Source organism: Cyprinus carpio, chromosome A25 (genome assembly GCF_018340385.1).
Source record: "Cyprinus carpio isolate SPL01 chromosome A25, ASM1834038v1, whole genome shotgun sequence".
Taxonomy (NCBI): domain Eukaryota; kingdom Metazoa; phylum Chordata; class Actinopteri; order Cypriniformes; family Cyprinidae; genus Cyprinus; species Cyprinus carpio.
The window spans coordinates 9891749-9916657 of record NC_056596.1 but is presented as its reverse complement, the minus strand read 5'-3'; the positions used below and the strand labels follow the sequence as shown (position 1 = coordinate 9916657).

Here is a 24909-nt window from a genome sequence, read left to right as displayed (position 1 = left end):
GTTCTTTCAGCCTTATTCTTGAGATTATTTATAAAATTCCTCTTTTACTTGTACAAGTCTATTTGTGATTCAAATAAATTTATCAAATAAATGGTTTTTGTATACTCTTGTGCCTCGGGCATTATCCGGCTGCACTTAGTTCCTCCAGAAGTCTGAATGAACTGAGGCTACTATCTAGGAAAGAGTGAATATGTTTGTCTGTGTTCAATAGTGCATACTCTTCCCTACAGCAGCAGTGGCTCTGTGTCTTACTACTGCCACAGATTGACTAATTAGATTAAGCAAGAAGCTTTCCTGAGATAATCATTCAGCAAGCCATTTCCTCTAGTGGAGACTGTGCTCCTCAAGACCGTCCACTGAAGGTCAAATCATTTTATGTAGTAAAGGTGAATTTTTGGCATTTGCTTTGTAATACAGACTATGTGTTTTTTGGAGTAGTTGAACGTGACGGCGATTCGCTCAGTCTCTGAAAGCAGCACCTTCTGACTGTGCTGGTCGAGGGGCTGCATTTGTCTCATTGTTGCCGTAATGGACATGTAAAACAAATCTGTGAGTACTTTTCCATTTGTTTTATGATAATGAATTGAAGTATGTTGACTATCATGGTTTGTTTTAGTTTAGTGCTTCTGTAAAATCATTATTTAAGTCATTTGTTTGGCAAGTTTTTTTTTCTGTAACTGGGAAATAAAAGACTTTTTTGATACAGATAAAAAGGTTAAGGTAAAATTTCAATAGGTTTGTGAGCAAACATTTAATGATCAAAGAATAAGCGGTGCTTTAAAGTCTTAAAAATGCAAATTTATTCAAGATGACCCAAACATGTTTTGTTGTCCATGACCTTTGAGAGGGCTTTAGATGTCACTGCAAACAGCCTTTGAATCTCAACATAATTTACAATTATATAAAATCCTAGATTTCATTGCTGATTTTGGTTAAAATAGTTTATTTATTTTTCAATCCATGGTTTATTACGATTACATAAAATTAAAGCTAAAGATAAAAAATTTGAACTAAATGACCATTAGAAAAACTGCCTTTACAACTAACTGAAAATAAATTTAATATGAAGCACTGAAATTACTAGAAATAAACTAAAACTGAAATATAAATAATAAACCATATTAATATAACACTGGTTCAATCATTTGTTCATTCAATTACACTTTCTTTCGAATGCCCTCTAAAACTTTATTTCCCACTCTATTTTTTTCGAACACAACTTTTGAGACATGTCTGTTGTCTTTGGCAGGTCTCTCTTCTAGACGAGACGCTGGTTTTATGTAACAGAACTAATTTTAGCATTCCATTCAAGCAGACGTAACAGATCTTTCCACTCAAGGGCCATTACAAAAGCCAGCTGTCAATTTGCATACCTGTCAACATCATCTTTAACCAGAGACATACAGTTTGATGTTACTTCCTTTGTTGATTGACAGTGGTATCACTTGATCTGGCAGATGTGACAGAACATGAATAATCACATTTTATTTGGCTTCAAGTTATAAATAGTCATATAAGCTGACATGGGAATGATAGAGCATGAAATGAACTTGCTTTCTTTTTTTTGTTTTAGATGTAACTTGGTACAAACCTGATGATTTGACCTCCTGTGACTCTGATCAACCTAAGATGAGAGAAAATACACCAGAAAATCAAATGGAAATGGCATTTGAATTACATCTGGTGCGTCATCAGAAGAGTCGGTTTTTGTGTCCCTGAGGAATTAAGTCTGGATATTGTCACTGCTTACCTCAGGGGAAGCCACTTCTCCTCCATTTTTTGGTGCACTTCAGCAGGACTATGGCCAAAAACTCATTCCGTGGGTCGAAGTACAAGACAGAGGCCAATCATGATGGAGATTTTGGCTGCACACTCAAAGAACTTCGATCACTCATGGAACTCAGAGGGACAGATGGATCACAAAGGATTCAGGGCTATGGAGATGTTCAGGGACTCTGTTCCAGGTTAAAATCATCACCAATAGATGGTAAATATTTCCTGTGCTACCACTGTTAATGTTTATGCATTAAATGACATTGATAAAAATGCACTGTTCTTTTATCACCAAAATTAATAAAATGGCTAAAAATGTATATTTAGATAAATTGGAAAATGTACAGAATTTGCAATTTTGGCCAATATGTTGATTATTATTTTCAGATAATTATTTTTAGATTGTTGCCGATAACTAATAAATGGTCAATATTAAATTTAAATCAATTAAAAATAAAACACTAAAACCATCAGTCATTTTAAATGTTAAAAGTGAATTTAGACACCACAACATTATAATATACAGTATAAACATGGATATTCATATTAAGATTTGCTTAAGACTGCGTTTAAAAGTGTATAAAATTGTGCTGAGCTTTAGATGATGATAAAGGTAATCTAAATATAAAAACAGAGGAAATAAGCATGCACAATTAAATATCCAATATCAAGTGATGCCAATACATTTTAAAAATCTCTAATATCGGCCAGTTAACAAGATGATACCTAAATATCATGCAAAAAAAAAATGAACCAAATGGTTGGTGGTTATAGATCTGAGCTGAGCAAAGGTTGTATGTTCAAACTTCATGGGGTTTGATCCATGACCTCTCACCATTTCACCCTTGACCAAGACACTTAACCTCAGGCTCTTCCTGGAAGACTGTCTCCGTAACAAGTGCAGCGTAATCGCTTTGGATAATTGTGTGAGCTAAATAACTAATTAGCAATTAGAAGTTTCAGACATCTTTTTCCATGTGCTTTTTCCTTTCGCCATTAGCACTGTAGCTTTCATCAAGGACCATATTTTAGCTTTAAAAGACTCAGAATTTCTCTTTGACAGTGGAGCAATAATGACATATAATGAGGTACTATAAGAAGAAGAAGAAGTTGTACCACTTTATACAGTTGCTAATCTGTTAGCATATCTATTTTTGACCATATTATAAAGGATTTTCATCAAGCAAATGTAATTAACCTAGATATATTCAATTTTTCAAGTCTAACTCTTGTTTTACAGCATATCATTTTGCATTATCATTATGTCACTTAAAAATAAGTTCAATGTGTTTACATTAGTTAACATGAACTAACTATGAAAAATACTTCTTATGCATTTATAAATGTTAGTCAATGATTATTTAAACCAATACATTATTAAAATCAAAGCATTAATGCATTAACTAATGGTACATTTTATTATGAAGTGTTACAATTATTTTAAACTATTGAAAGCCCTTATAATTTCAGTTATTATTTCAGTTTTATATCTTTGTCTGAATCATTCCAAGTGACCCTGGTTAGGAATGAAAGGTACGATGTATTACATTACATCATTTCTAACTAAATTACAGTTATAATGTGTCAATCAGCTGACAAAAGATGTTTAACCGCTGAAAATTATTGCCTTTCTTGTTACTTTCTTGTTACTTAGATTATCAAAGTCACCAATATTACATCTCCTATTTTACAGTTCCTCTTTTTGCTTATTTCACCTTTTTATTCATCTCCTTCTGTTCTTCTAGTTTAAACTAATCTGTCTTTATATTATTTCAATGAGCTCAACTCCAGTCATTTGTCTAACACCATGATCAGCTTATGTTTCCCTTGATAATTCCAGTGAAATATGTTTACACTCTCCTCTTGTGATTCTTTCGTTTAAGATTTTTGTGTGTATTATAAATACACAATCTGTCTGTTATGAAAGAGTCCTATCTCTTGTTAAAATCAGACCTTGATTATTGCTTTTTAAGTCCTATTTACATTATCATCCATCTATATTTTCCAGTTCGATATGCATTGGCTTACCACTTAATACTAACCAACTTAAACCGATCAATTACAATAACAGACAGTTGTAGTTGTGACAGGTGGAACCAGATAAATTTACCTCATGTAATCCCACTCACCTTAAACCGAGGTAGGCTCTTCATTGCTCCACATCACGCTAATCTCACTGGCCGATGCTCTGCTGCATGGGGTTTACGTTCATTTTTGCCCTTGCCAACAGTGGGTAAACCTTTGAGGGGGCAGAGGACTAGCGTTTTGTAATTGAGCAAAGGAAGGAAGAGAGGGATTACACTGTGTTAGCGTTCAGGCTGTGCTCTTGCTTGTGTGGGGATTGGAAATATTGGTATATTGTGGAATCCATTATATTTCAAATGAAAAGCAAAGTAAAAACCCTCTAAATCCAATTCAATTTCTCAAGTGTTTTAAAATTCTGCTTGATCCATCTGTCATTTTTTGAATATTTTATCTAAATCATCAGTATGTTTTCCCTGTACATATTTATATACATATTTCGAAATGTGTTTTTAAATGTGCAGTTGCAAGCTCTGTACATATAGATACGCCATAAGGATGTTTAGGTCATCTAAACGTCATATGTAATTCAAACATGGTCATTAATAATTATCTTGAGTGACCCACCAGAAATCTTTGTACAATCCAGAGGTGTTAGATTGTGCTGTTAGATATCTTGACTGTAGTGGTATATCTTATTTTTATATGGTGTAATAAAAATGATATAATATTTTTACAACCAGAAGCTTATTTGATATGGTAAAAAGGCAAAGTTATATATGTGTTGTGGTTATTTGCTTCAATCTTAATAATTTGTAGAAATAATACCTTAATATTTTCTGTAGTGGTAATGCGATACACTGAAAAAAAATATTTTTAAATAAAACAGGTTATTGGAGTAATGTTCAATGTGTTACTTGCTATTTGTTTCTGTACCAAATATCTTAATGTTTATTCTGCTCTTTCTCTCTGTTTAGGGTTAAGTGGTCATTCTGATGACATTTCGAGAAGAAAAGAAGAATTTGGAAAGAATTTTATACCTCCTAAAAAGCCAAAAACATTCCTTCAGCTAGTGTGGGAAGCATTGCAGGATGTGACTCTAATTATTTTGGAAGTAGCAGCCATAATATCCTTAGGCCTTTCCTTCTATAAACCTCCTAATGCAGAGAGAGAATGTGAGTATCGTAGGGATTTTAGCTCACTATGAATAATATACCTCTGTTTCTTTTGCTCTTTGGTCCTGTTGAATAACAATGAATTTGTAACATATCCTGAAGGTGACGTAGTGCTATTATGTATTCAGCTCACTGCAGGGCCTCTTTTACCTAAGCACTGCTGTGCATTTAGCAGTAAAATCCTGCAAATCATGTTATTTTGTGTTTGCAAGTGCACAGTCCTTCACTTTCTTCACTAAATGTGCACCTGCTTGTAAATGCAGCTATGCACCTCAAATATCCTATTAGCATTTTAGACATATAGTTCAAGTGTTTGGGGTTGGAAAGATTTTTTTAATGTTTTGAAGGAAGGTTAAAAAAAGTATCCTCATTTATTTGATCAAAAATACAGTAAAAGCAATACTATTGTACAATATTATTACAACTTAAAGTAAGTGTTTTGTGTGTTAAGTAATATTTTAAAATGTAATTTATTCATGTGATGTTAAAGCTTAATTTTCAGCAGCCATTACTCCAGTCTTCAATGTCACATGATATGATCATTTTAATATGCTGATCTGCTGCTCAAGAAACATTTCTTAATATTATCAATGTTGAAAACAGTTTTGCTGCTTAATATTTTTGTGACAACTGTGATTAGTTTTTTCAGAATTCTTTGATGAATAGAAAGTGTAAAAGAACAGCAATTATTTGAAATAGAAATAATTTGTATCATAAATGTCTTTACTTTCACTTTTGTTCAATATAATGCATCCTTGCTGAATAAAAGTACTATAAATGTACTACTGTAAAAAAAAAAAGAATCTTACCGACCCCAAACTTTTGAACAGAAGTGTATATATATAATATAAGACTTATACACACAAGTTGCTGTAGCAGCTACTTACAAGGACTTTCTCATTGGTGCAGACTGTGGTAGGGCGGCTGGAGGAGTTGAGGACGAGGGTGAGGCAGAGGCCGGATGGATTGAGGGTGCTGCCATCCTCTTGTCTGTCATTTGTGTGGTTCTTGTCACAGCCTTTAATGACTGGAGCAAGGAAAAGCAATTCCGTGGACTTCAGAGCCGCATTGAACAAGAGCAGAAGTTCACTGTGCTCCGAGCCGGTCAAGTCATTCAGATTCCTGTGGCCGAGATTGTGGTTGGAGACATTGCACAAGTAAAATATGGTAAAATTATGGTCTCCCTTAAGAAGCTTTTAATATATTAAACAATTAAGAATTAGGATTGACATGTTTCTTTAAACTCATATGCTGTTAAATTGAAATGTTTAGAATGGTTATGCAGCTCTTGCCATAGAGTGACAGTTTATGGTGACCATATCTGTCAAGTTTCAAATAAAGGACAAAAAAAAATCTACACTGAAAAAAAAAAGTTGTGTAGGATTAACTTTCACTTTTTTCATTTAATTATAGCAAATAAACAAATAAGCTTCAAGTAAGCAAATAAACAAGACGTTTTAAGGTAGAAAGTATTTGAGTCTTGTGTAACATTAATTAACACAACACACCCTCTTTTAAATTCTGCATGTGAATATGCTAGATTAAAGATTCAAGGCTTTTTTAGTTCTTTCATTGGTATTTTTCCTTTTTGGAGCTTGACAGTCATGGAATGAACTGTTGCTGTATGGAAAATAGCTGTATGTAGATAAATAACAAAATTATCTTTTATCTTGGCTTAACTGCTCTTTTAAAAAATAATGCTAAAGCACATAGAATAGGGTTTTATTCCAGTAGTCTGTTTTTTGTTTTTTTAGTTGCCATTTGCTGTGCTCAATTGAAAACCTCTCTTTTGGCTTGCTATGCAAACATCTGCCTATTGTGTCTCAGACAATGCCATCTGTCCTTTGTTTTGTGCTTGCAGGTGACCTCCTTCCTGCTGATGGTGTACTAATCCAAAGCAACGATCTAAAAATTGACGAGAGCTCCCTCACTGGAGAGTCGGACCATGTCAAAAAAACTGTGGACAAAGACCCCCTCCTTCTTTCAGGTTTTGCCTCTGCTTTTTTAAAAAAGTGACAATAATAGTAGCAATCTAAAGGTCAAGACTAAAACAGTTTTGCCATTGCCATAGTTATATACAGTACCTGGTTACATGCCCATTTTTGCCCTGTTTGCTCAGGCACGCATGTGATGGAGGGTTCTGGAAAAATGCTGGTCACAGCAGTGGGGGTGAACTCTCAGACGGGGATCATCTTCACTCTCCTCGGACGCGGAGATGATGATGATGATGACGATGAGGAGAAAAAAGAAGAGAGGGAGAGGAAAAAGAGGGAGAAGGAGGAGAAAAGGAGGGAGAAAGAAGAGAAAAAGAAAGAAATAGAGAGGAAGAAGAAGGAGAAGAAAGAAAAAAAAGAAAAGTATGTTCCTTCAGATTGGTTTCTGAAGCACATTTTCAAAATAATTCCTTAAGCATCCATTCAGTTCTAACCAAGTTTGGGTTTTCACTCCAAATGAGTAAATATGCTAACTATTTGAAATGCAATGCTTTGGCCAGGGACTAGATACGTCATTTTAAACATACTAAACAAGGATACTGCAAGAGTCACATCATTTCCAAATGCTCAGTGTCTATAGATATCACAGATATCTGATTGATCCATGTCACTTTTCAACAGCCAAAAAGCCAGATGCAACAGATAAAAAGAAAGGTGTGTATTAGCACATATGCTGTAATCGTGTGTCATAGCGTTTCCTTTAGATCAGTGATTCTCAACTGGTGGGTCATGATGTAAAAATGGGTCACAGGTCTGTTGTCATGGTTAAAGGGGTCATATGATGCGATTTAAAATTTTCCTTTCTCTTTGGAGTGTTACAAGCTCTTGGTGAATAAAGAAGATCTGTGAAGTTGCGAAGACTGAAGTCTCAAATCCAAAGAGATATTCTTTATAAAAGTTAACACTCGACCACGACCCCTGAAACGGCTCGTTCTAACACTCCCCCACATATTTTCATCAGTATGTGGGAATATTTGCATAACGCCACCCAGATGTTCACGCAAAGAAAGAAGGCGTACCTTTTATTCTCGTTGTAGTATTGTTGTTGCTGCCGCCATGTTGTATAGACACTGTGTGTTTCACTGTGAAAGCGAAACTACTACTTTGGCCTTCCAAACCAACGATACGCTCCTTCGTAAATGCCGCCTGCCGCAGCTGATCCCACCCGGTCGCTGAGGAAATACATCAACTTTGCCGCGGCTTCTCTCTGGGCCTCCGGCCTCTGCTCACTCAAGGTGTGTGACGCTGTTTCGTTGAGGAAGCGAAACTACTTTGTTTTTGCCTTCCAAAAGAAAACATGACTAGAAATCATGTTTATATCACGTTTATAATGGCTTTTATGTTTTTGTCTCATCGCTCCGGTCGGACAAGGCATCACAATATGTTAAGAGGCGTAACATTTCTGTCACACGCTTGAGGCATTCGCCAATCACAACATGCTGGATAGCTGGCCAATCACAGCACACCTCGCTTTTCAGAGAGATGAGCCTTGTGAAAATCGATGCATTTCAGAAGGCGGAGCATAGAGGAGAAACAATAATGTACAGTATGTGGAAAAAAAAATTGTTTTTTTAACCTTAAACCGCATAAACACATTTAATTACACCAAATACACAAAATAATGTTATTTTTATCAGCATCATATGACCCCTTTAAAAAAATGCTAAATGCAAATAATAATATGCAGCTAAACATATAATTGGGCATTGCTTCCTTGAGCAAATTCATCATACTCTCATTGTCAGAAAACATGAACAAACTATGAATACAAAATATGAACCACACTGCTTCACGGGTTCATGTGCACTTAAGATACATGGTTTGTGTTGGCCACAATTAATTTTTTTTGCAAGAACCCATCTAAATTTAAGAGACATTTTGAAACCAAATTTGATGTTTTCCCTATTCAACCTGTTATATTATTAATTTTGTACATTGATGCGCCCTATGTAGTTCATTATTATATTAACACATTTCAGTATGTGATATTAAATTTATTTTTTGTTACTTTTGTATGACAAAACTAGTTGAGAACCACTGCAGGAACATTACATGAAATTGCAGTCAGTGACATAGTTCAGTCAGTAGTTGATCTTTCGGCACGCATTGTGTGTTTTTATTTCTTTATGTATTGTGAGAATGTCCTGTGAACATATGGTTGAATCTAGTAGCTAACTGTGCTCTTCACTCTTTTCATGCTGATTAGAAGTAAGAAGATTAGGCTACAGCTCTGCTTTTTCCTCTTGTCCACATATAAGCACATACAGGCAGACACATGCTGTAAATCTCCAGAACATTTCCTTTTTTTTTTCTCTGCACATGGTTTTAAACAGTTTTTATTCTTCTGAAACAACACTTCACACATAAATAAGAAGTCAGAGTTGGAGTTGTCGCCATTTAGCACAAATATTTTGACATACACAAGCGTTCACAAGGTTGTGGTGACATTGTTTGAAAGTGACATTAACAAAATTTCTGGAAAAAGTATCACAGTTTTATATATATATATCACAGTTTTATATATATATATATATATATATATATATATATATATATATATATATATATACTGTTCTGGGTCATGTGACATTGAAGACTGGAGTAATTGCTTCTAAAAATTCAACTTTCCATCACAGAAATAGTTTATTTTAAAATGTATTAAAATAGAAAACAGTTATTTAAATTGTAATAATATTTCACAATATTACTCTTCTTATTTTGATCAAATGAATGCAGTCTTGGTGAGGTGAGCATAAGAGACTTCTTTTGAAAACATTAGTCTTACTGACCCCAAACCTTTAAACAGTAGTGTATTGCATTCTGGTGTTAATTTGGGCAATACGACTTTAAATTCTGCTTGCAACATTTTTTTGGAGGTTTAATAATAGTTTGATACATGCAGTAGCATAACCTTTGTACAGGACAACATTTATAAAGCAGATTATAAGTACATTTAAGTAAAAAAAATTTTTAACATCACTGGTTTCATCTGTATTCAGAGAAGGATGGAGGCACAGTGGAGATGGAGCCCCTCAACAGTGATGATGAAACAGAAGAAGAGCCAAAAAAAAACAAGATTCCAAAGAAAGAGAAATCGGTAAATCAAACCAAACTAACCAAACAAACCGTAAAAACACGTAAAAAAATAAAAAAAAAAAATAAAAATAAATAATAAAAAAACATTTTACAGTGTGCAGAACTTTTTCTTTTTGGTCCACTTCATTTGTTTTTCAATTAATAAAAACAAAAAGCAATACTATTAAAATGCTATTTTAGCACATGTTTTTTCCCATGTGTTTTTTCCAGGGCTCTTCATGTCAGCCATCACAGTCCTCATTCTTCTGGTGCTCTTTTTGGTGGACACTTTCTGGATTCAGGGGCTTCCCTGGATTAAAGACTGCACTCCTATCTACATCCAGTTCTTTGTCAAGTTCTTCATCATTGGCGTCACTGTGCTGGTTGTTGCCGTGCCTGAAGGTTTACCGCTTGCTGTCACTATTTCATTGGCCTATTCTGTGAAAGTATGTGATCTGTCTTTTGCAGAAGTTTCATGACAAACTTGTACATACAAAAGTTGTAAAATCATTTATGTAGTAAAATCATCTGTCATTCCCTGTAGAAAATGATGAAGGACAACAACCTGGTGAGGCATCTGGACGCTTGCGAGACGATGGGAAATGCCACGGCAATTTGCTCTGATAAAACAGGCACCCTAACCATGAACAGAATGACAGTGGTTCAGGTGTATATTGGAGACAGACACTACAATAAGGTCCCAGAACCTGATCTGATTCCTGGCAACATCATGAATCTTCTCATCACAGGAATCAGTGTTAACTGTGCATATACTTCAAAAATAATGGTAACAAACTATATTTTGCCTGAATGTGTACTTTTAAATATACAGAGGATTCAAAAAAACTGTGACCACAAGATAATTTTTTGTTACATAGAACTCAGCATAGAAATTTAAGTGAAGAGTTAATATATTTTTATAGATCAAATATAATAGATCAAATATATATATAATTTATTCAATTTATGTCAGAATTTGTCATTATCTCAAATTCATGTTTGTTTGAAGATTTATTTAAATATTTATTTAATTAAGATATTATCATTTATTTAAAGATAAATCAATGTGGTTTCAGACTTTTGGACCACACTGTATTTAAACTTTTTTAGTTATTATTTAATGTGATTTTTTTTGCTTACTTTTTTGTTAGGCTAGACTTAGTTTCATGATTTTGATGAACCCTTTTTTCTGTCTAGCCTGCTGAGAAAGAGGGCGGTCTGCCCCGTCAAGTTGGGAACAAAACTGAATGTGCCTTGCTAGGGTTTACCACTGGATTACGAAAAGATTACCAAGCCATTCGCAATGAATATCCTGAGGAAAAAATTTACAAAGTGTACACTTTCAACTCAGTCAGGAAATCCATGAGCACAGTCCTAAAAAATCGAGATGGAAGTTACCGTATGTTCAGCAAAGGAGCATCAGAAATCCTCCTGAGGAAGTAAGTACGCATTTAATATTGCAGGTGATTTGCTATTTGCTAGATAATAATACAAGCGGTATTATTATGGTGAAGGATGTTCTCATCCAATGGAGCACTCAAGAAATCTTTATAGTTCAGGTTGAGTCATCAATATTTTAGTCCAGTTTTCCTGGGTACATAGACCATTTAATGATTTGAAAACACTAAAGATTCTGTTACATTAGTACAATTTCACTGACAAAGAAGCTCTTTTGTTCACTCTCAATAATATAGTGATGCACAAAGCACCAGTCTTACAGAAGTCACTTTCAAACCAAGCACCTTTCTGTTGGTCAACGTGCCATATTCACAGGAAAACTTGGACTTGAATGTGAAATCTGCATGGTTCAAAATTTAAATATAAATGTGAGACTACATATTTGTATCATTAACTTTCCAAAAAGTTATAAAGCTTTCATAATATTTAATATTTGCCCAGGTGCTGTCAAGTCCTGACAGCCAGTGGCGAAGCTAAAGTCTTCAGGCCCATTGATCGGGATGACATGGTGAAAAAGGTGATTGAGGCCATGGCCTCTGAGGGTTTGAGGACCATCTGCCTCGCTTACAGGGACTTCCCTGTTTCGGATGGGGAGCCTGATTGGGATAATGAGGCGGATATCCTGACTGGACTTACCTGCATTTGTGTTGTGGGCATTGAGGATCCTGTTCGGCCAGAGGTAACTGCTCACTTGACCATTAATTCACTCCTATTCCATCAACTTTATATGGAAAATATGCATTTGACAGTGAAAACAAAGCAAAGACATGCTGAAATGCTCATTACTATTAGTCAGCATGTGTTTGTTGACACTTAACCCCTGGTGGTATAATCACCACAGGTCCCTGATGCTATTCAGAAGTGCCAGCAAGCAGGCATCACTGTGCGCATGGTCACAGGGGATAACATTAACACCGCTCGAGCTATTGCAACCAAGTGTGGCATTCTCCATATAGGCGATGACTTCCTTTGCATTGAAGGCAAAGAGTTCAACAGACGAATACGCAATGAACTTGGAGAGGTGAGGTGGTCAAAATAAAAAATGGATCAGTTTTCATTCAAATGAAAGGTTGATATTAAAGGCCTCATCATATTTTCAGATTGAGCAAGAGCGGCTGGACAAGATCTGGCCCAAACTGCGTGTACTTGCGAGATCTTCTCCAACCGATAAGCATACATTGGTCAAAGGTAATGACTTTCAAACAGGACTGTTGTTAAAATTGTGGTGACTAATACAATCTGACTGCAAATAAAATGTTTTGCTGTCTCTTTAAGGTATAATTGATAGCACCATATTAGAACAGAGACAAGTAGTTGCTGTCACTGGAGACGGAACCAATGATGGCCCTGCGCTAAAAAAAGCTGATGTTGGATTTGCAATGGTAGGACTTTTTAAAATTTGAAAAACTTGCTTGTACATCACTATGAGGGATGTACTGTGAAGGTTAGAAGTACAGTGTTTTTGGGGGGATTTGTAATGTATTGTAGTTTACTCCTCAGACTTGACGCACACGTAGGTTGCCAGATTGTCGGAACAAAACAGGAACGAGTGCACTTGACGATGAACAAAATGAAATACGCTGTGTTTTACACCAGCTGGCAACCCGGGGGGCCAAAATACAATTGGGTAAACTGGCAATGGGCGGGTTTCACAAACCAAAACATAAACAGACATTTCGGCCCGGAGCGCACATTTTCAAAGGAGAATAACTGACTGTAGCATTGTTTTTCAGATAAACAAGTATATTAACTTAGCATGTTTCTTAAATATCTGCAAACATATTATGGTATTTTTATGCTTTAATAGAGTCAAAATCTTACATACAGCACCTTTAAATACTAAAGAAAAAATATTGCGCCAGACTTTAGACCAAGTTTGAGTTGGTCTATGGCGAAGTCTATTTTCAGTTCCTCAAAATAGCAACACGCCAACAATGCGCCTGAACACACCTCTTTTTTAGACCAGCATGCCCATGGGCGCACAAATGGGTGCAAATTCATTTGCTATTTAAAGAACGTGGTGCAGGTCGGGAAAATGAGAAGTGTGTCAAGCTGAAACTATCAAAAACACTTGCGCAACACCTTGCGCCACATTGCGCCAGGTGTATGATAGGGCCCATAATGTATAAAGAAATACTCCAAAAAAGTTTAATTATAATTTTATATCAGTAAGTCTTAAGTGATATGTCAATAAATATTTTAATGGTTTTGAAGTATACTTACTAAAACTTAAATTAGTGTAGGATTTACTTTGAAACAAATATGATTAATGGATTGCTAGTAAATTTCACAATTAATCACAAAGTAATGGCAAGTCACACACTGAAATTTTGCTGACTACCTGTAAATGTTACTGTGCCTTTAATGTTTCCATCACGTATTTTAATGCAATATTCCAAAATTAGCATGAATGTATTTGGAAAGTTAATGAAATTTGACAGTGATGTGTCATGATCTGTTTTTAGGGCATTGCTGGTACAGATGTGGCCAAAGAGGCATCAGACATTATCCTGACAGACGATAACTTCAGCAGCATTGTGAAGGCAGTGATGTGGGGGAGGAACGTCTATGACAGTATCTCAAAGTTCCTCCAGTTTCAGCTGACGGTCAATGTGGTGGCTGTCATTGTGGCGTTTACAGGAGCTTGTATCACACAGGTCAGACTTCTGCTTCCTCTTTTTCCTGTCCTCTATGCCATCTCATTCTTTCTATTAAACTTTTTGCTTTTTCTAACTCTTCGCATAGGACTCCCCTCTCAAAGCTGTACAGATGCTGTGGGTGAATTTAATTATGGACACATTTGCGTCGCTAGCACTGGCGACAGAGCCTCCCACTGATGCTTTACTGTTGCGCAAACCGTATGGCCGTAACAAGCCCCTTATTTCCCGCACCATGATGAAGAACATCCTCGGACATGCTGTATATCAGCTAACCATCATCTTCACGCTGCTGTTTGCCGGTAAGCACCACCCAAAATATCTAGAGTAGGGTTGATGTTGAAGTTGATGAACGCAACGTGCACTAAGTTCACTAGGTTCACTTTATTTACACATTCGCATAATTTCCAACATTTTCGTGGGCAGAGGTTCACAAGGTTTTAGCAGGATTTTGCCAAAATAAAAACTAATTTAAATATTTAAAGTTTGAATGTTTGAAAGTGATTAATTTAATATATAAATATTAGTATTGTAACTATTGTAAAATAAAATTCTTAAAAGGATCAAATATTAATTTTTATTTAACTGTACAATTGCATTTTACAACAGTAATGTTTCGGACTTCCTTTTTGTAATAAGAGTTACACAAACATATAATAAAAATTATTATTGTTATTAATAATGTTTTTATTATTTTGAGTTTCTAAAATGCCAGTGTGAATGTAACCTGGACTGAGACATTTTCACAACTAAAAGTACCTTGATTCTACTTTAAAGGGATAGTTCACCCAAAAATAAACATTCTGTAGTATGGAAAAAAATAATAATACTATGGAAGTCAATGGGGACCAGCAACTGTTTGGTTACCAACATTCTGCAAAATATCTTCTTTGGTGTTCAGAAGAATAACGAAATTCATACAGGTTTGGAACAACTTGAGGATGAGTAAATGATGACAGAAGTTTTATTTTTGAGTGAACTATGCCTTTAAAGTACAGCTACAAAATAAAACACTTTCCTAAAAAATATTAAATATGACATCAATATCTTCCCAAACGCATGCTAATCTCTAAGCACATGCAGAAATTAAGTTCACTGCATTCACTGTGAACTGAGCCATTCTGAGATGTGGAAAACACCTGATCACAAGCTGATTGCGTGAGTAAAGTGTGCACTTCGGTTTGAAACTCGCAGGGATTAAGGTATCTTGCGCTTTAAAAACTGTGGTGGGCCGCCACAGTCTAGTTAATGAATAGGAAACACTGACTTTTCAAGTAAATCAAGTACATATTTATGTAAATATTTTACATCCAAGAGGTATGGCTGAGAAAAATGTTTGGGAAACCCTGATTTAGAGCATCCAGTCAGGAGTACACCAGCTATTATATCTCTGATTTATTTCATTTTTTTCCCAGGTGAGCAGATCTTTGACATTGACAGCGGCAGGAACACTCCTCTTCACGCTCCTCCTTCAGAGCACTACACCATTGTCTTTAACACATTTGTGATGCTGCAGCTTTTTAATGAGATTAACGCTCGTAAGATCCACGGCGAGAGAAATGTTTTCGAGGGCATCTTCAATAACATGATCTTCTGCTCTATAGTATTCGGGTCCTTTGTTATCCAGGTACGTCACATTGTAATCTCTATAAGCCTGTGTCAGTTATCAACAATTGTTCGGAATCCTAACATGGTTTTGTTTTTTAGTTCCTAATCGTGCAGTTTGGAGGGAAGCCTTTTAGCTGTGTAGGTCTCTCTGTTGAGCAGTGGCTGTGGTGTGTCTTCCTTGGCTTTGGCTCTCTTCTCTGGGGGCAGGTAGGCCTTGAAAAGCATTTGAACTCTTTTTGAAATGATGCACTGGGTGATGTATTGTTTTTCTCACCTCCGACACCCACAGCTGATTTCCACAATTCCCACAAGTCGCCTGAAGTTCCTGATGACAGCGGGTCATGGCACTCAGAAGGAGGAGATCACTGAGGATGAGCTGGAGGAGATGGAAGACCAGGATGAAATCGACCATGCTGAAATGGAGCTAAAAAGGGGGCAGGTTCTGTGGTGCAGGGGTCTCAACAGAATTCAAACACAGGTACTCAATGAGGTTTCTTTGATTTCATACCTCACATCCCAAGTTTGATTTGATTTTAATTTTAATTTTATTTTTTTATGTATGAAGATGACATTAAACGTGTCTTTGTGTCTTTTAGACTTTTTCACATGTATTTTTTTTTTTTTTTTTTTTTTTTTTTTTTTAATGTTTTGAATGTATAGATTTTGTCCCAGGCCCGGTTTGTCAATCTGAAAATATAAAGTCCATCATTAAAATAGTAAGAGTGCATGTAAAACTATAATTGAAACAAAAATCAGATTTTATTACATCAGGTAAATGCAGCCTTGGTAAGCATTAGTATTCAAAAATACTCTTATAACCAAAATTCTAAATGGTTGAATGTTACTGACCTCTTATTTCCATTTGGTTTTGATGCTTTTTCTTTAGATCCGTGTGGTTAATGCTTTCCGGGATCTCATGTCCCCTTATGAAGGTCTGGAGACACCAAAGTCTCGCAGCTCCATTCACAATTTCATGAGCCACCCAGAGTTCCGTATTGAGGATTCAGAGCCAGCCATCCCTCTCATCGACGACACAGACCCTGAGGAGGATGAACCTACTATAAGAAACACAGCTCCTTCCCCACTGCCTAAAGTTTTATCCCCTAATCAGAACAACAACAATGCAAGCGACAACAAAGGGTTCCATCAGCACAAAGATATAGCCAAAACTATCCTTTCTCCGACTCCTGGAAGCCCCCAATGCACAGTCTGGAAACCTCTCTATAATCTGCCAACACTCTACGTCAGACCACATCAACAACCGAGGACACATTTAGGACATGGTCAAGGCTTCTGAGCCTGTGATAGTGAACTGGAAAGGCAGCAAAACTTGTTTTTTATTTATTTCATGGGGTTTTGTTTCATTCTTTTCGTATTTGGCCTGCACAAATTTTGGAATTGAAATGTTCAAATTCTTTCCTCTTATACTTTCCTCATACATATAACTCAATAAAATAATTTTATACAATTCATATAGGCAAAAAAAATAGATAAAAATATTTAAAAATTCTAATTTACAAGTCCTAATTAGAAGGCTAGGAAAACAAAAAATTCCTCCTGTTTAATTGTGAGCAAACACTTTTTGAAAGTGCATTATTTGCCTCTAAATCAGTTTTTATTTTTATTTTTAGAAGGCTAGGAAAAGATGCAATGCCTCAAAATTTTTTAAAGGGGTACGGCTGGATGGTAAAAGACTTTGATTATGGGCCTCTTATTTCGTGAAATGTAGCTTTAACTGCACTTGCAAAAATGACATATACAAGGTGTACTAAGGGAATGAAATGTTAACTGGTTTACAGTGGTATATTGTGCTAATTTTTTTTCTTTTTAAATCAACCAATGATGAAGGCTGTGCTAAAATGTAAGTTTATTTTCTGTTTAGAGTGTTTTATCAATTTTGATCCAGCCCACCTCCTTAAACCACAGACGAGGACTCAAACACACTACACAAGTCCCACGAGTTTGTCGAGATGCTGTTTTATTAATTCCTTGTGGGGATGTTAATATTAAGTTTCAACAGAATGTTATAGGTTTTGTTACAGATGTGTGTACACAGTAAACAATACAATATTAGTAAAAAAAAAATAGGAAAGAAATGGAGAGAATTTGTGGGTTCTCTGCAGTATTTTTTTTTTTCACTGTAGTTTCATTCCCATTTTGGGAATGAATATTTTTTCATCAGTGTTTAATTTATATATTTATTTATTTATTATATTTTTTTTAAGATTTATTTTTGGCAATTTTGCCTTTATTATGATAGGACAGTGAGTAGACAGGAAGCAAAGTGGGACAGGATAGATGTTTATGGAATATAATTTTGTAAATATAAATGGTTATTGTGGTTTAATTTACATTTGGAAGTCTTTAAACAATGTGTATGGTTTTTGACAATAAAATGTTCATATTTAGCTTAACCAAAAAATTATTATTAAAATAAAACTAAAAAAATATAAACAACTAATAACATAATAAAAACATTATTACTTTATAAAATAGCGTACTTAACAAATCATGTGCATTGAAATAATTAGAAATGTCATTTCTTCATATATATTCATATTAATATTTAAATATACATGAACCACTGATTTCTTAAGCATTATATGTTAGTGGCATGTTCTGTAATATTTGAAATGTTACTCATTAATAAAAAAATATAGCATAAACATAGTCATAAAAAACATCAACAAAACAATTATTAATCATAACAACATATGTATTTTTTATCAATCATTTATTTATAATGCTCAATTCACTTTTTATTTTTTTATTTTTTTCTGCGCATAACGTCAACACGACGATTGCAGCGTTCCGGAAACGTGCTCCACCAATCCTGTCGCAGCATTGTGTCACGTGATCTTCGAAATCAGCCTGACCACGAAATTTGAAATGTGGAAACAGATTGCTAGTGCGTGTTATTTATTGTGAACAATCAACACTACGATTTATAAATAGAACCCGAGAGCTCTGTCTAACAAACAGTGAGTATTTGTGGTCGTATTAAATGTTTATAATCTGTTTTAAGATCAAATAAGTATATGATCCATGAGTAAACCGTATGAATACATGAGCTCCACGACTTGTATTATGTATATGTGTTGGTTATTAGACTAAAAATGCTCTCTTTTTGAGTTCCATTAGTTTTATTTCGAGTATTTTAAACTAAATTTTGGTTAAATGTACTTTCTGATGTCTCAAACGTGTAGTAATCAAAAAGGGGAAACACATTAACTGTAAACTGATGTTAGCAGGACTTTGGCCTCCATTTGTTTTCCAGGCTGAAGATGGCATCTCTCTCTCACAGTGGTAATTATTTTATTTTATCTAATCACAATATGTCTAAATCAACCCTTACAAAAATTACAGCGCGTGGTACCATTGTACAGTGATTCTAGCAGATTTGTAATACCATGGTTAATCATGGTAAAAACACTAGCCATGCCCATCCAAACAACCGTATTTTAATTGTGTAAAAGTGTACGTTAACAACACACAGAAAATGATTTCTTTGGTATTTATTAGTTAATTATTTTTATTTGTTTTTTTTACTTCTAGATTTTGTTTCACTGGCTGAGGAGAAATTTGACTTTGATGTTTCATTGTCACCTGAAAGGTTTGTATTAAATGTTCAATATGTTCAAGGCAGTGTTGTTATTGTTGACTTAACCTATTAAAAATATTTTTTGTTGATTAATGAAAAGCGAAAATAAAATAAAATATTGATGAAAACCTAATCTTAAAACTGAACTTAAACGAACTGAGTACAATCAGTGCTACAGTAAAATTTAAAATGATTATTTAAAATGTATAAAAAAAAAAAATCTATTTAATTTTTATATGATGAAGATTTAATTTGGTTAAATGGTTTGGTTTGGAATTACATGGAGACGTGAGAAATTATGAAAGATATATTATATATTTTTCTATGATATATATATCCTGCATTAAACAATATGAATTAGAAAATGTTGATTTTTATTTTTTTTATGATTGATAACATCTATTTTGAAATTCCCTCATTCCACCATATGCTCCAAAACTTTTTCTGATGATACCTCATCATCTTGATTACGTGTCATAGCGGAGGATTATTTGAGTTTTCATTGGTCCAATCAGTCATAAAGAGAAATGCATTTCCCATGGAGTGGAGATTCATGTGAAGGACAGTATAAGCAGCGGCCCGTCTCTTGGAGAAGAGCCCAGCTGGAGTCCGCTCACAGGAGAGAAGTTTGATGAAATCTGCAAAGAAGCTCAGCTGCTCGCCAGCCACCTCGAGCAAACGGTGACAGATTCTGTAGCTGAGAGCAGCGTCGTTTCCTCAAGCCAAGCCATAGAGACTGAGACATTTGAGGAGGACACCACATCCAAACTGAACATGTTTAGCAAGCCAGCTGATGTTCTGAGTCCCATCAAAAGAGAAACCTTTCTTGTGCAGGACAGCCCAATGAAGCAGCTTCCACCTGCCATTCAGAAGCGTATGCTGAAGTCTTACGGGGCGGCTGGGTTTGGCAAACCACGTCTCAGCACATCAAGTCCAGTCAGGCCTGCTGTGACACAGCCTAAGATGGCAACTAGAGGCAAAGCCATTGTGACTAGTAGTGGGGTGTTACCCAGCAAACCCACAGCACAAGGAAACTCACGACTTTCCTCCAGCACCAAAATGCCACCGGCGACTAAATCTAGACTTCCTCCTCCCAGCAAAGTAACGAAACACAAACTCCCCTCTATTTATTAAGATTGTTAGTGTTTAACATTAAGATTTACTTTGGGTGGATCAATGTTTTTCAGGGTAATTTTGGGCTAAAGCGCAGTCCCAGCAGTAGAAACACAAGTAGAGCTGGTTCTTCTGAAGACCTTCTCTCTGATAACACCAGTGTTGCTTCTGATGTCAGTGACTCTTCCTTTAACAGCAGTTTGCCAGGAAGAAGCAGCATTCCTGCCCGGAACAAGGTAAAAGGAGCTGCCACTGTTGTATCTTATTTTCTTTAAAAACGTATGATTATACAATTATAACTGTTGATAATACAAAAAACAGTAATGTTGTGAAATATTACTACAATTAAAAATAATAAAAATTCTTAATATATTTTAAAATGTCATTTATTCTTGTGATGGCAAAGCAGAATTTTCAGCATCCTTTACTTCAGTCTTTAGTGTCTCACATGAACTTTCAGAAATCATTCTGCTGCTCAAGAAACATTTCTTATTATTAATGTTGAAAACAGTAAAAATTTTGCTAAAACTGTGATACGCTTTGATTATTAGTTCAAAAGAACGTTTATTTGAAAAACAGATTTTTTTTGTAACATTATTGATCAATTTAATACATCCTTGTTGAATAAAATTAATTAATTTTTTAAAACAAATGACTGACCCCAAACTTTCAAACTGTTGTGTAGGTTGTTATTACAATGTACAGTAGACTTGTTTTGTCATTTAGTACCAAAATAAGAGGATGTATGACATGGTTGATATTACAGATAAACTTCTTTTAATGTATTTAAACATTTTTCTATCTCATTTAGACAGAATTGCGAGCTCCAGCTGCTCTTAAAGCTCCCTCCCTTCAGAACTCGAGAGTTGTAGACAGGAGAAGAAACACTTCATCCTCTTCCTCATCTGTGTCCAGCATCAATTCTAGTCTAACTATACCCCCACCAATAAAATCAAACAACAACCAATAACATAAAATAACAGAAATTTTAATCTTTAACCAATTTCAAAATGAATACGCATTTTTTTATACTGTACCTTATAATGTTGTGAGTTTTACCTGTATACATGTTGTGATGGCCTAAATCCACATTTACAAGTATTTGTTTTGTTAATTAATTAATTAAAGATTAATTTATGATGATGTTCAGTTTTTATTAATGTATTGGAGTAGGTATCTCTAATTGTTTACAAGACTATAAGCATGTATTTAAAAAGTAAAAGGTGTTGATTTTGATTTCATTTTGACTTTAAAATGCAAGCGATGTACCTGAAAGATTGTTGGGTATCTACTGCCATCTGCTGGTTAAGTTAACATATCTCAACTCCTCCTCTCACCAGCCAAACACACTTCCTCCCTCAACTCCAGCACTAACAGCATCGGTGCTCGTTCACACAGCAGCATGAGCAGGTTGCCAAGTTCTAGCCGCAAATCCTCTGTTGTTACCAGAAACCCAGAGCCCCCCATCAGCAGACGGGCCTCCATCTCTACACAGGGGAGGAGGGCGTCTGAACTCCTTCCCAGACCTGTTAAAGCTACACCCATTAAAAAAACAGATCCATTCAGATCCATTATACCACCTTCACAGCTTCCATGACCCCAGCCGCAAAAAATACAGGTGAAAGGACCCGCCTCTACATCCAGCCCGCATCTCTGCATGCTGCTTGCTAAGATGGGAATGTGCTCTTAGAGGAAACCCTCAAACTCAAGGAAAATTATAAACAACACCCACAAACTACCTAAAAGGAGTTCGCAAATCAGAGGGTGAGAAAAAACATTGTTATGTTAATAGGAATTGCTAGGATGAATCTCACTAAAACTGTTAAGAAAAAATTATAAATGTTTAGCATATGGGAAATGAAGCCTAAGATTTTTTTTGCTTTGATTTTTTTCATCATGGTAGACATTGTTTTCTACAAATTATCTTTATCATATGGAAAAAATATATAAAATAATATTATATTATATTATTATAAATACTATATAAACATTAAATGTGTGTGTGTATATATATATATATATATATATATATATATATATATATATAATATATTAGATATATAGCATACAGTCTTAATAAAAAATAAATGTTTACAATTAATAATTTAATTAATTCTTAAAACCTCTATAATGAGTTCTTAATTATTTTACTTGTGTAATATAGCATACAGTCTTTAATATTACATGAATACTTAATTTTACATTACATATAGCACAATATTTTGTTTTGATATTTCTATATTTAGCATAATTTATGTAACATTAAAAAATATAATTTAAATATTCTATCATGGTAGTATTTTTTGCAACACCTTATTATTACTCTTATTTAAATGCCTGTTCAGTAATGCAAAAAAAAACTAAAACTGAAAATTGTAAATAATTTTTTTTGAAAATCTGAATGGTCCTACAAAGAGGAATACGTTTTTAAAAGCTGAATTTATTTTATTTTATTTTAATTTTGGGGTGAAATGTGACTTAAACATGTTTTTGGGAGATTTAACCAGGACATTACTGTATTATTAAGCGATCGTAACTTCTGTTGATTTTATAGTTTCCTCCTCGCCTGACGTCCCTCGTATCATGAAGCCAAAGAGATTATTGACTGCATGCAGTGTGGATAGGTAATATTGTAATATATTCTCTTAACTTTTCATTTCTTTTAGGATTCTCTTAACTTTGACACATGTCTTTGCACCAAAGACCTGATCATCTAGTCGGTCCTCCAGTGGGGCTCCTGACGCCCTCAGCTATGGGCAGTAAACTGCGGAGACCCTCGGCTCTTCCCACTCCAGTCAACCGCCGGATCTCTGGCATCCCTGCACTCACACCCAAGAGTGTGACACGTCTGAGTAAACCTTCCCAGGTCACAGAGCACTCGTCGACCACCAGCCAAACAGCCACTCATTCAAGGTGGTCATTTTGCCCCTAAAACTAATTCTTTATGAGTTTTTAAGGAACTTAATAGTGCAACATATTATCTCCATTATTCTACAGCTTATCACAGTCTCTTTATATGTATAAATCTAAGTCGAACTTTATTTGTACAGCCCTGAAAACATGAAAGAAAGTGAGAATCAGGAAGATAAGCAAATTTCAGTGTCCAATGAGAAGACCTGCCCTCCAGCTGACCTCCAGCCCTGCTCCCTGGTCTTTAATATGGAGGATGAGCCTGAGGAACCTCCTCCCTGTGAGCCAGCAGTTGTGGAGAATCCCTCTGAGCCGCCTTCATGTGATCCAGAGCCTCTTGAAGTCGAAATCAATCCCCCAACTCTTCCAAGCACAGTGGACACCCAAAAACACCTGCAGAACACAGAGAAAAAGGAAGTTAAAGAGGTGAAATAAACTCTATTTGTAGTGATTTTTAAATTACATGTGTTAGAAGAAAATGTCAAGAGATCTGAAAATGTTGCAATTGCAGGTTTTGCTTGTGGACGCACCTGCACCAGCACTTCAGCTGACAGAAAAGATGCTAATTGATCTCTCCAACACCCCAGACCTGATCAAAACCTCCTCTGGAAAGCCCTGGGGGGGACAGGTGAGACAAAAGATTTTATATATATATGTAAACACTACCATTCAAAAGTTTGGGGTCAAAAAGATTTTAATGTTTTTAAAAAAGTCTCTTATGCTCACCAAGGCTGTATTTATTTGATCAAAAATCAGCAAAAACAATAATATTGTAAATTATTATTGCAATTTAAAATTATTTTTATTTTTATTTATTATTCATATGAGCCTTCAGAAATCCTTCTAATATGCTGCATTTCTTGTTATTAACAATATTGAACAGTTGTGCTGCTTTATGTTTTTCTGGAACCTTAGATGAATAGTAAGTTTAAAAAACAGCATTTATTTGAAAGAAATATGTTACTTAGATAATTATAAATGTCTCTTTTAATCAGTTTAATGTGTCCTTGTTGAATAAAGGTAGTAATATCTTTTTTTATTTTGAACTGTAATGTGCATACTCCTATTTCTTCATTTAAGTACTTATACTGTTTATTTAAATTGGTTTGTAATTATTGATTTCTTTTCCTGTAGTTAATTGACCTGAGTTCACCTCTTATAAAGTGGAGTCCAGAGGACAAGAACAAAAATGCTGAGAATGCGGCTCCACTGATCGACTTGTCTTTTTAGAGGACCTGCAAAATTTACTGTGAACTGTGACAAGAAAAAATAATCAACTGGAGTTTTTCATACTGTTGAAATTACTTTAAAGAGGGAGCATGGATGCTGCTGCTGTGCTTTATTAGCCTTTGTGCTTTTATTTGTGTTGTCTGTCCTTCATGATTGTAATTATGGTGATTTGCAGTATTTTAAAAATGAAATGTGTTGTATTTCTCCCAAAACGTACAAATAAATGTTACATTTACAACATCAGGCAATACTTCCTTTTTTTTGGTAATATTTCAAAAAATATATCGCACACG

At 35.0% G+C, this 24909-nt stretch overlaps 1 protein-coding gene and 1 pseudogene across 1 annotated transcript; both read left to right on the top strand.

The window, feature by feature from the left end:
- Positions 1–334: 334 nt before the first annotated feature.
- Positions 335–17119, top strand: LOC109060813 (annotated as a pseudogene).
- Positions 17120–18577: 1458 nt separating this feature from the next.
- Positions 18578–24856, top strand: LOC109060839 (G-2 and S-phase expressed 1). Its single transcript, XM_042715404.1, is given in 13 exon segments — positions 18578–18743; positions 19014–19068; positions 19318–19407; positions 19860–20464; positions 20551–20712; positions 21288–21421; positions 21809–22154; positions 22156–22240; positions 23031–23100; positions 23180–23389; positions 23527–23812; positions 23898–24014; positions 24521–24856. Coding segments are annotated over 12 exon segments (2223 nt in total). The 5' UTR covers positions 18578–18743; positions 19014–19046; the 3' UTR covers positions 24617–24856.
- Positions 24857–24909: the final 53 nt, after the last annotated feature.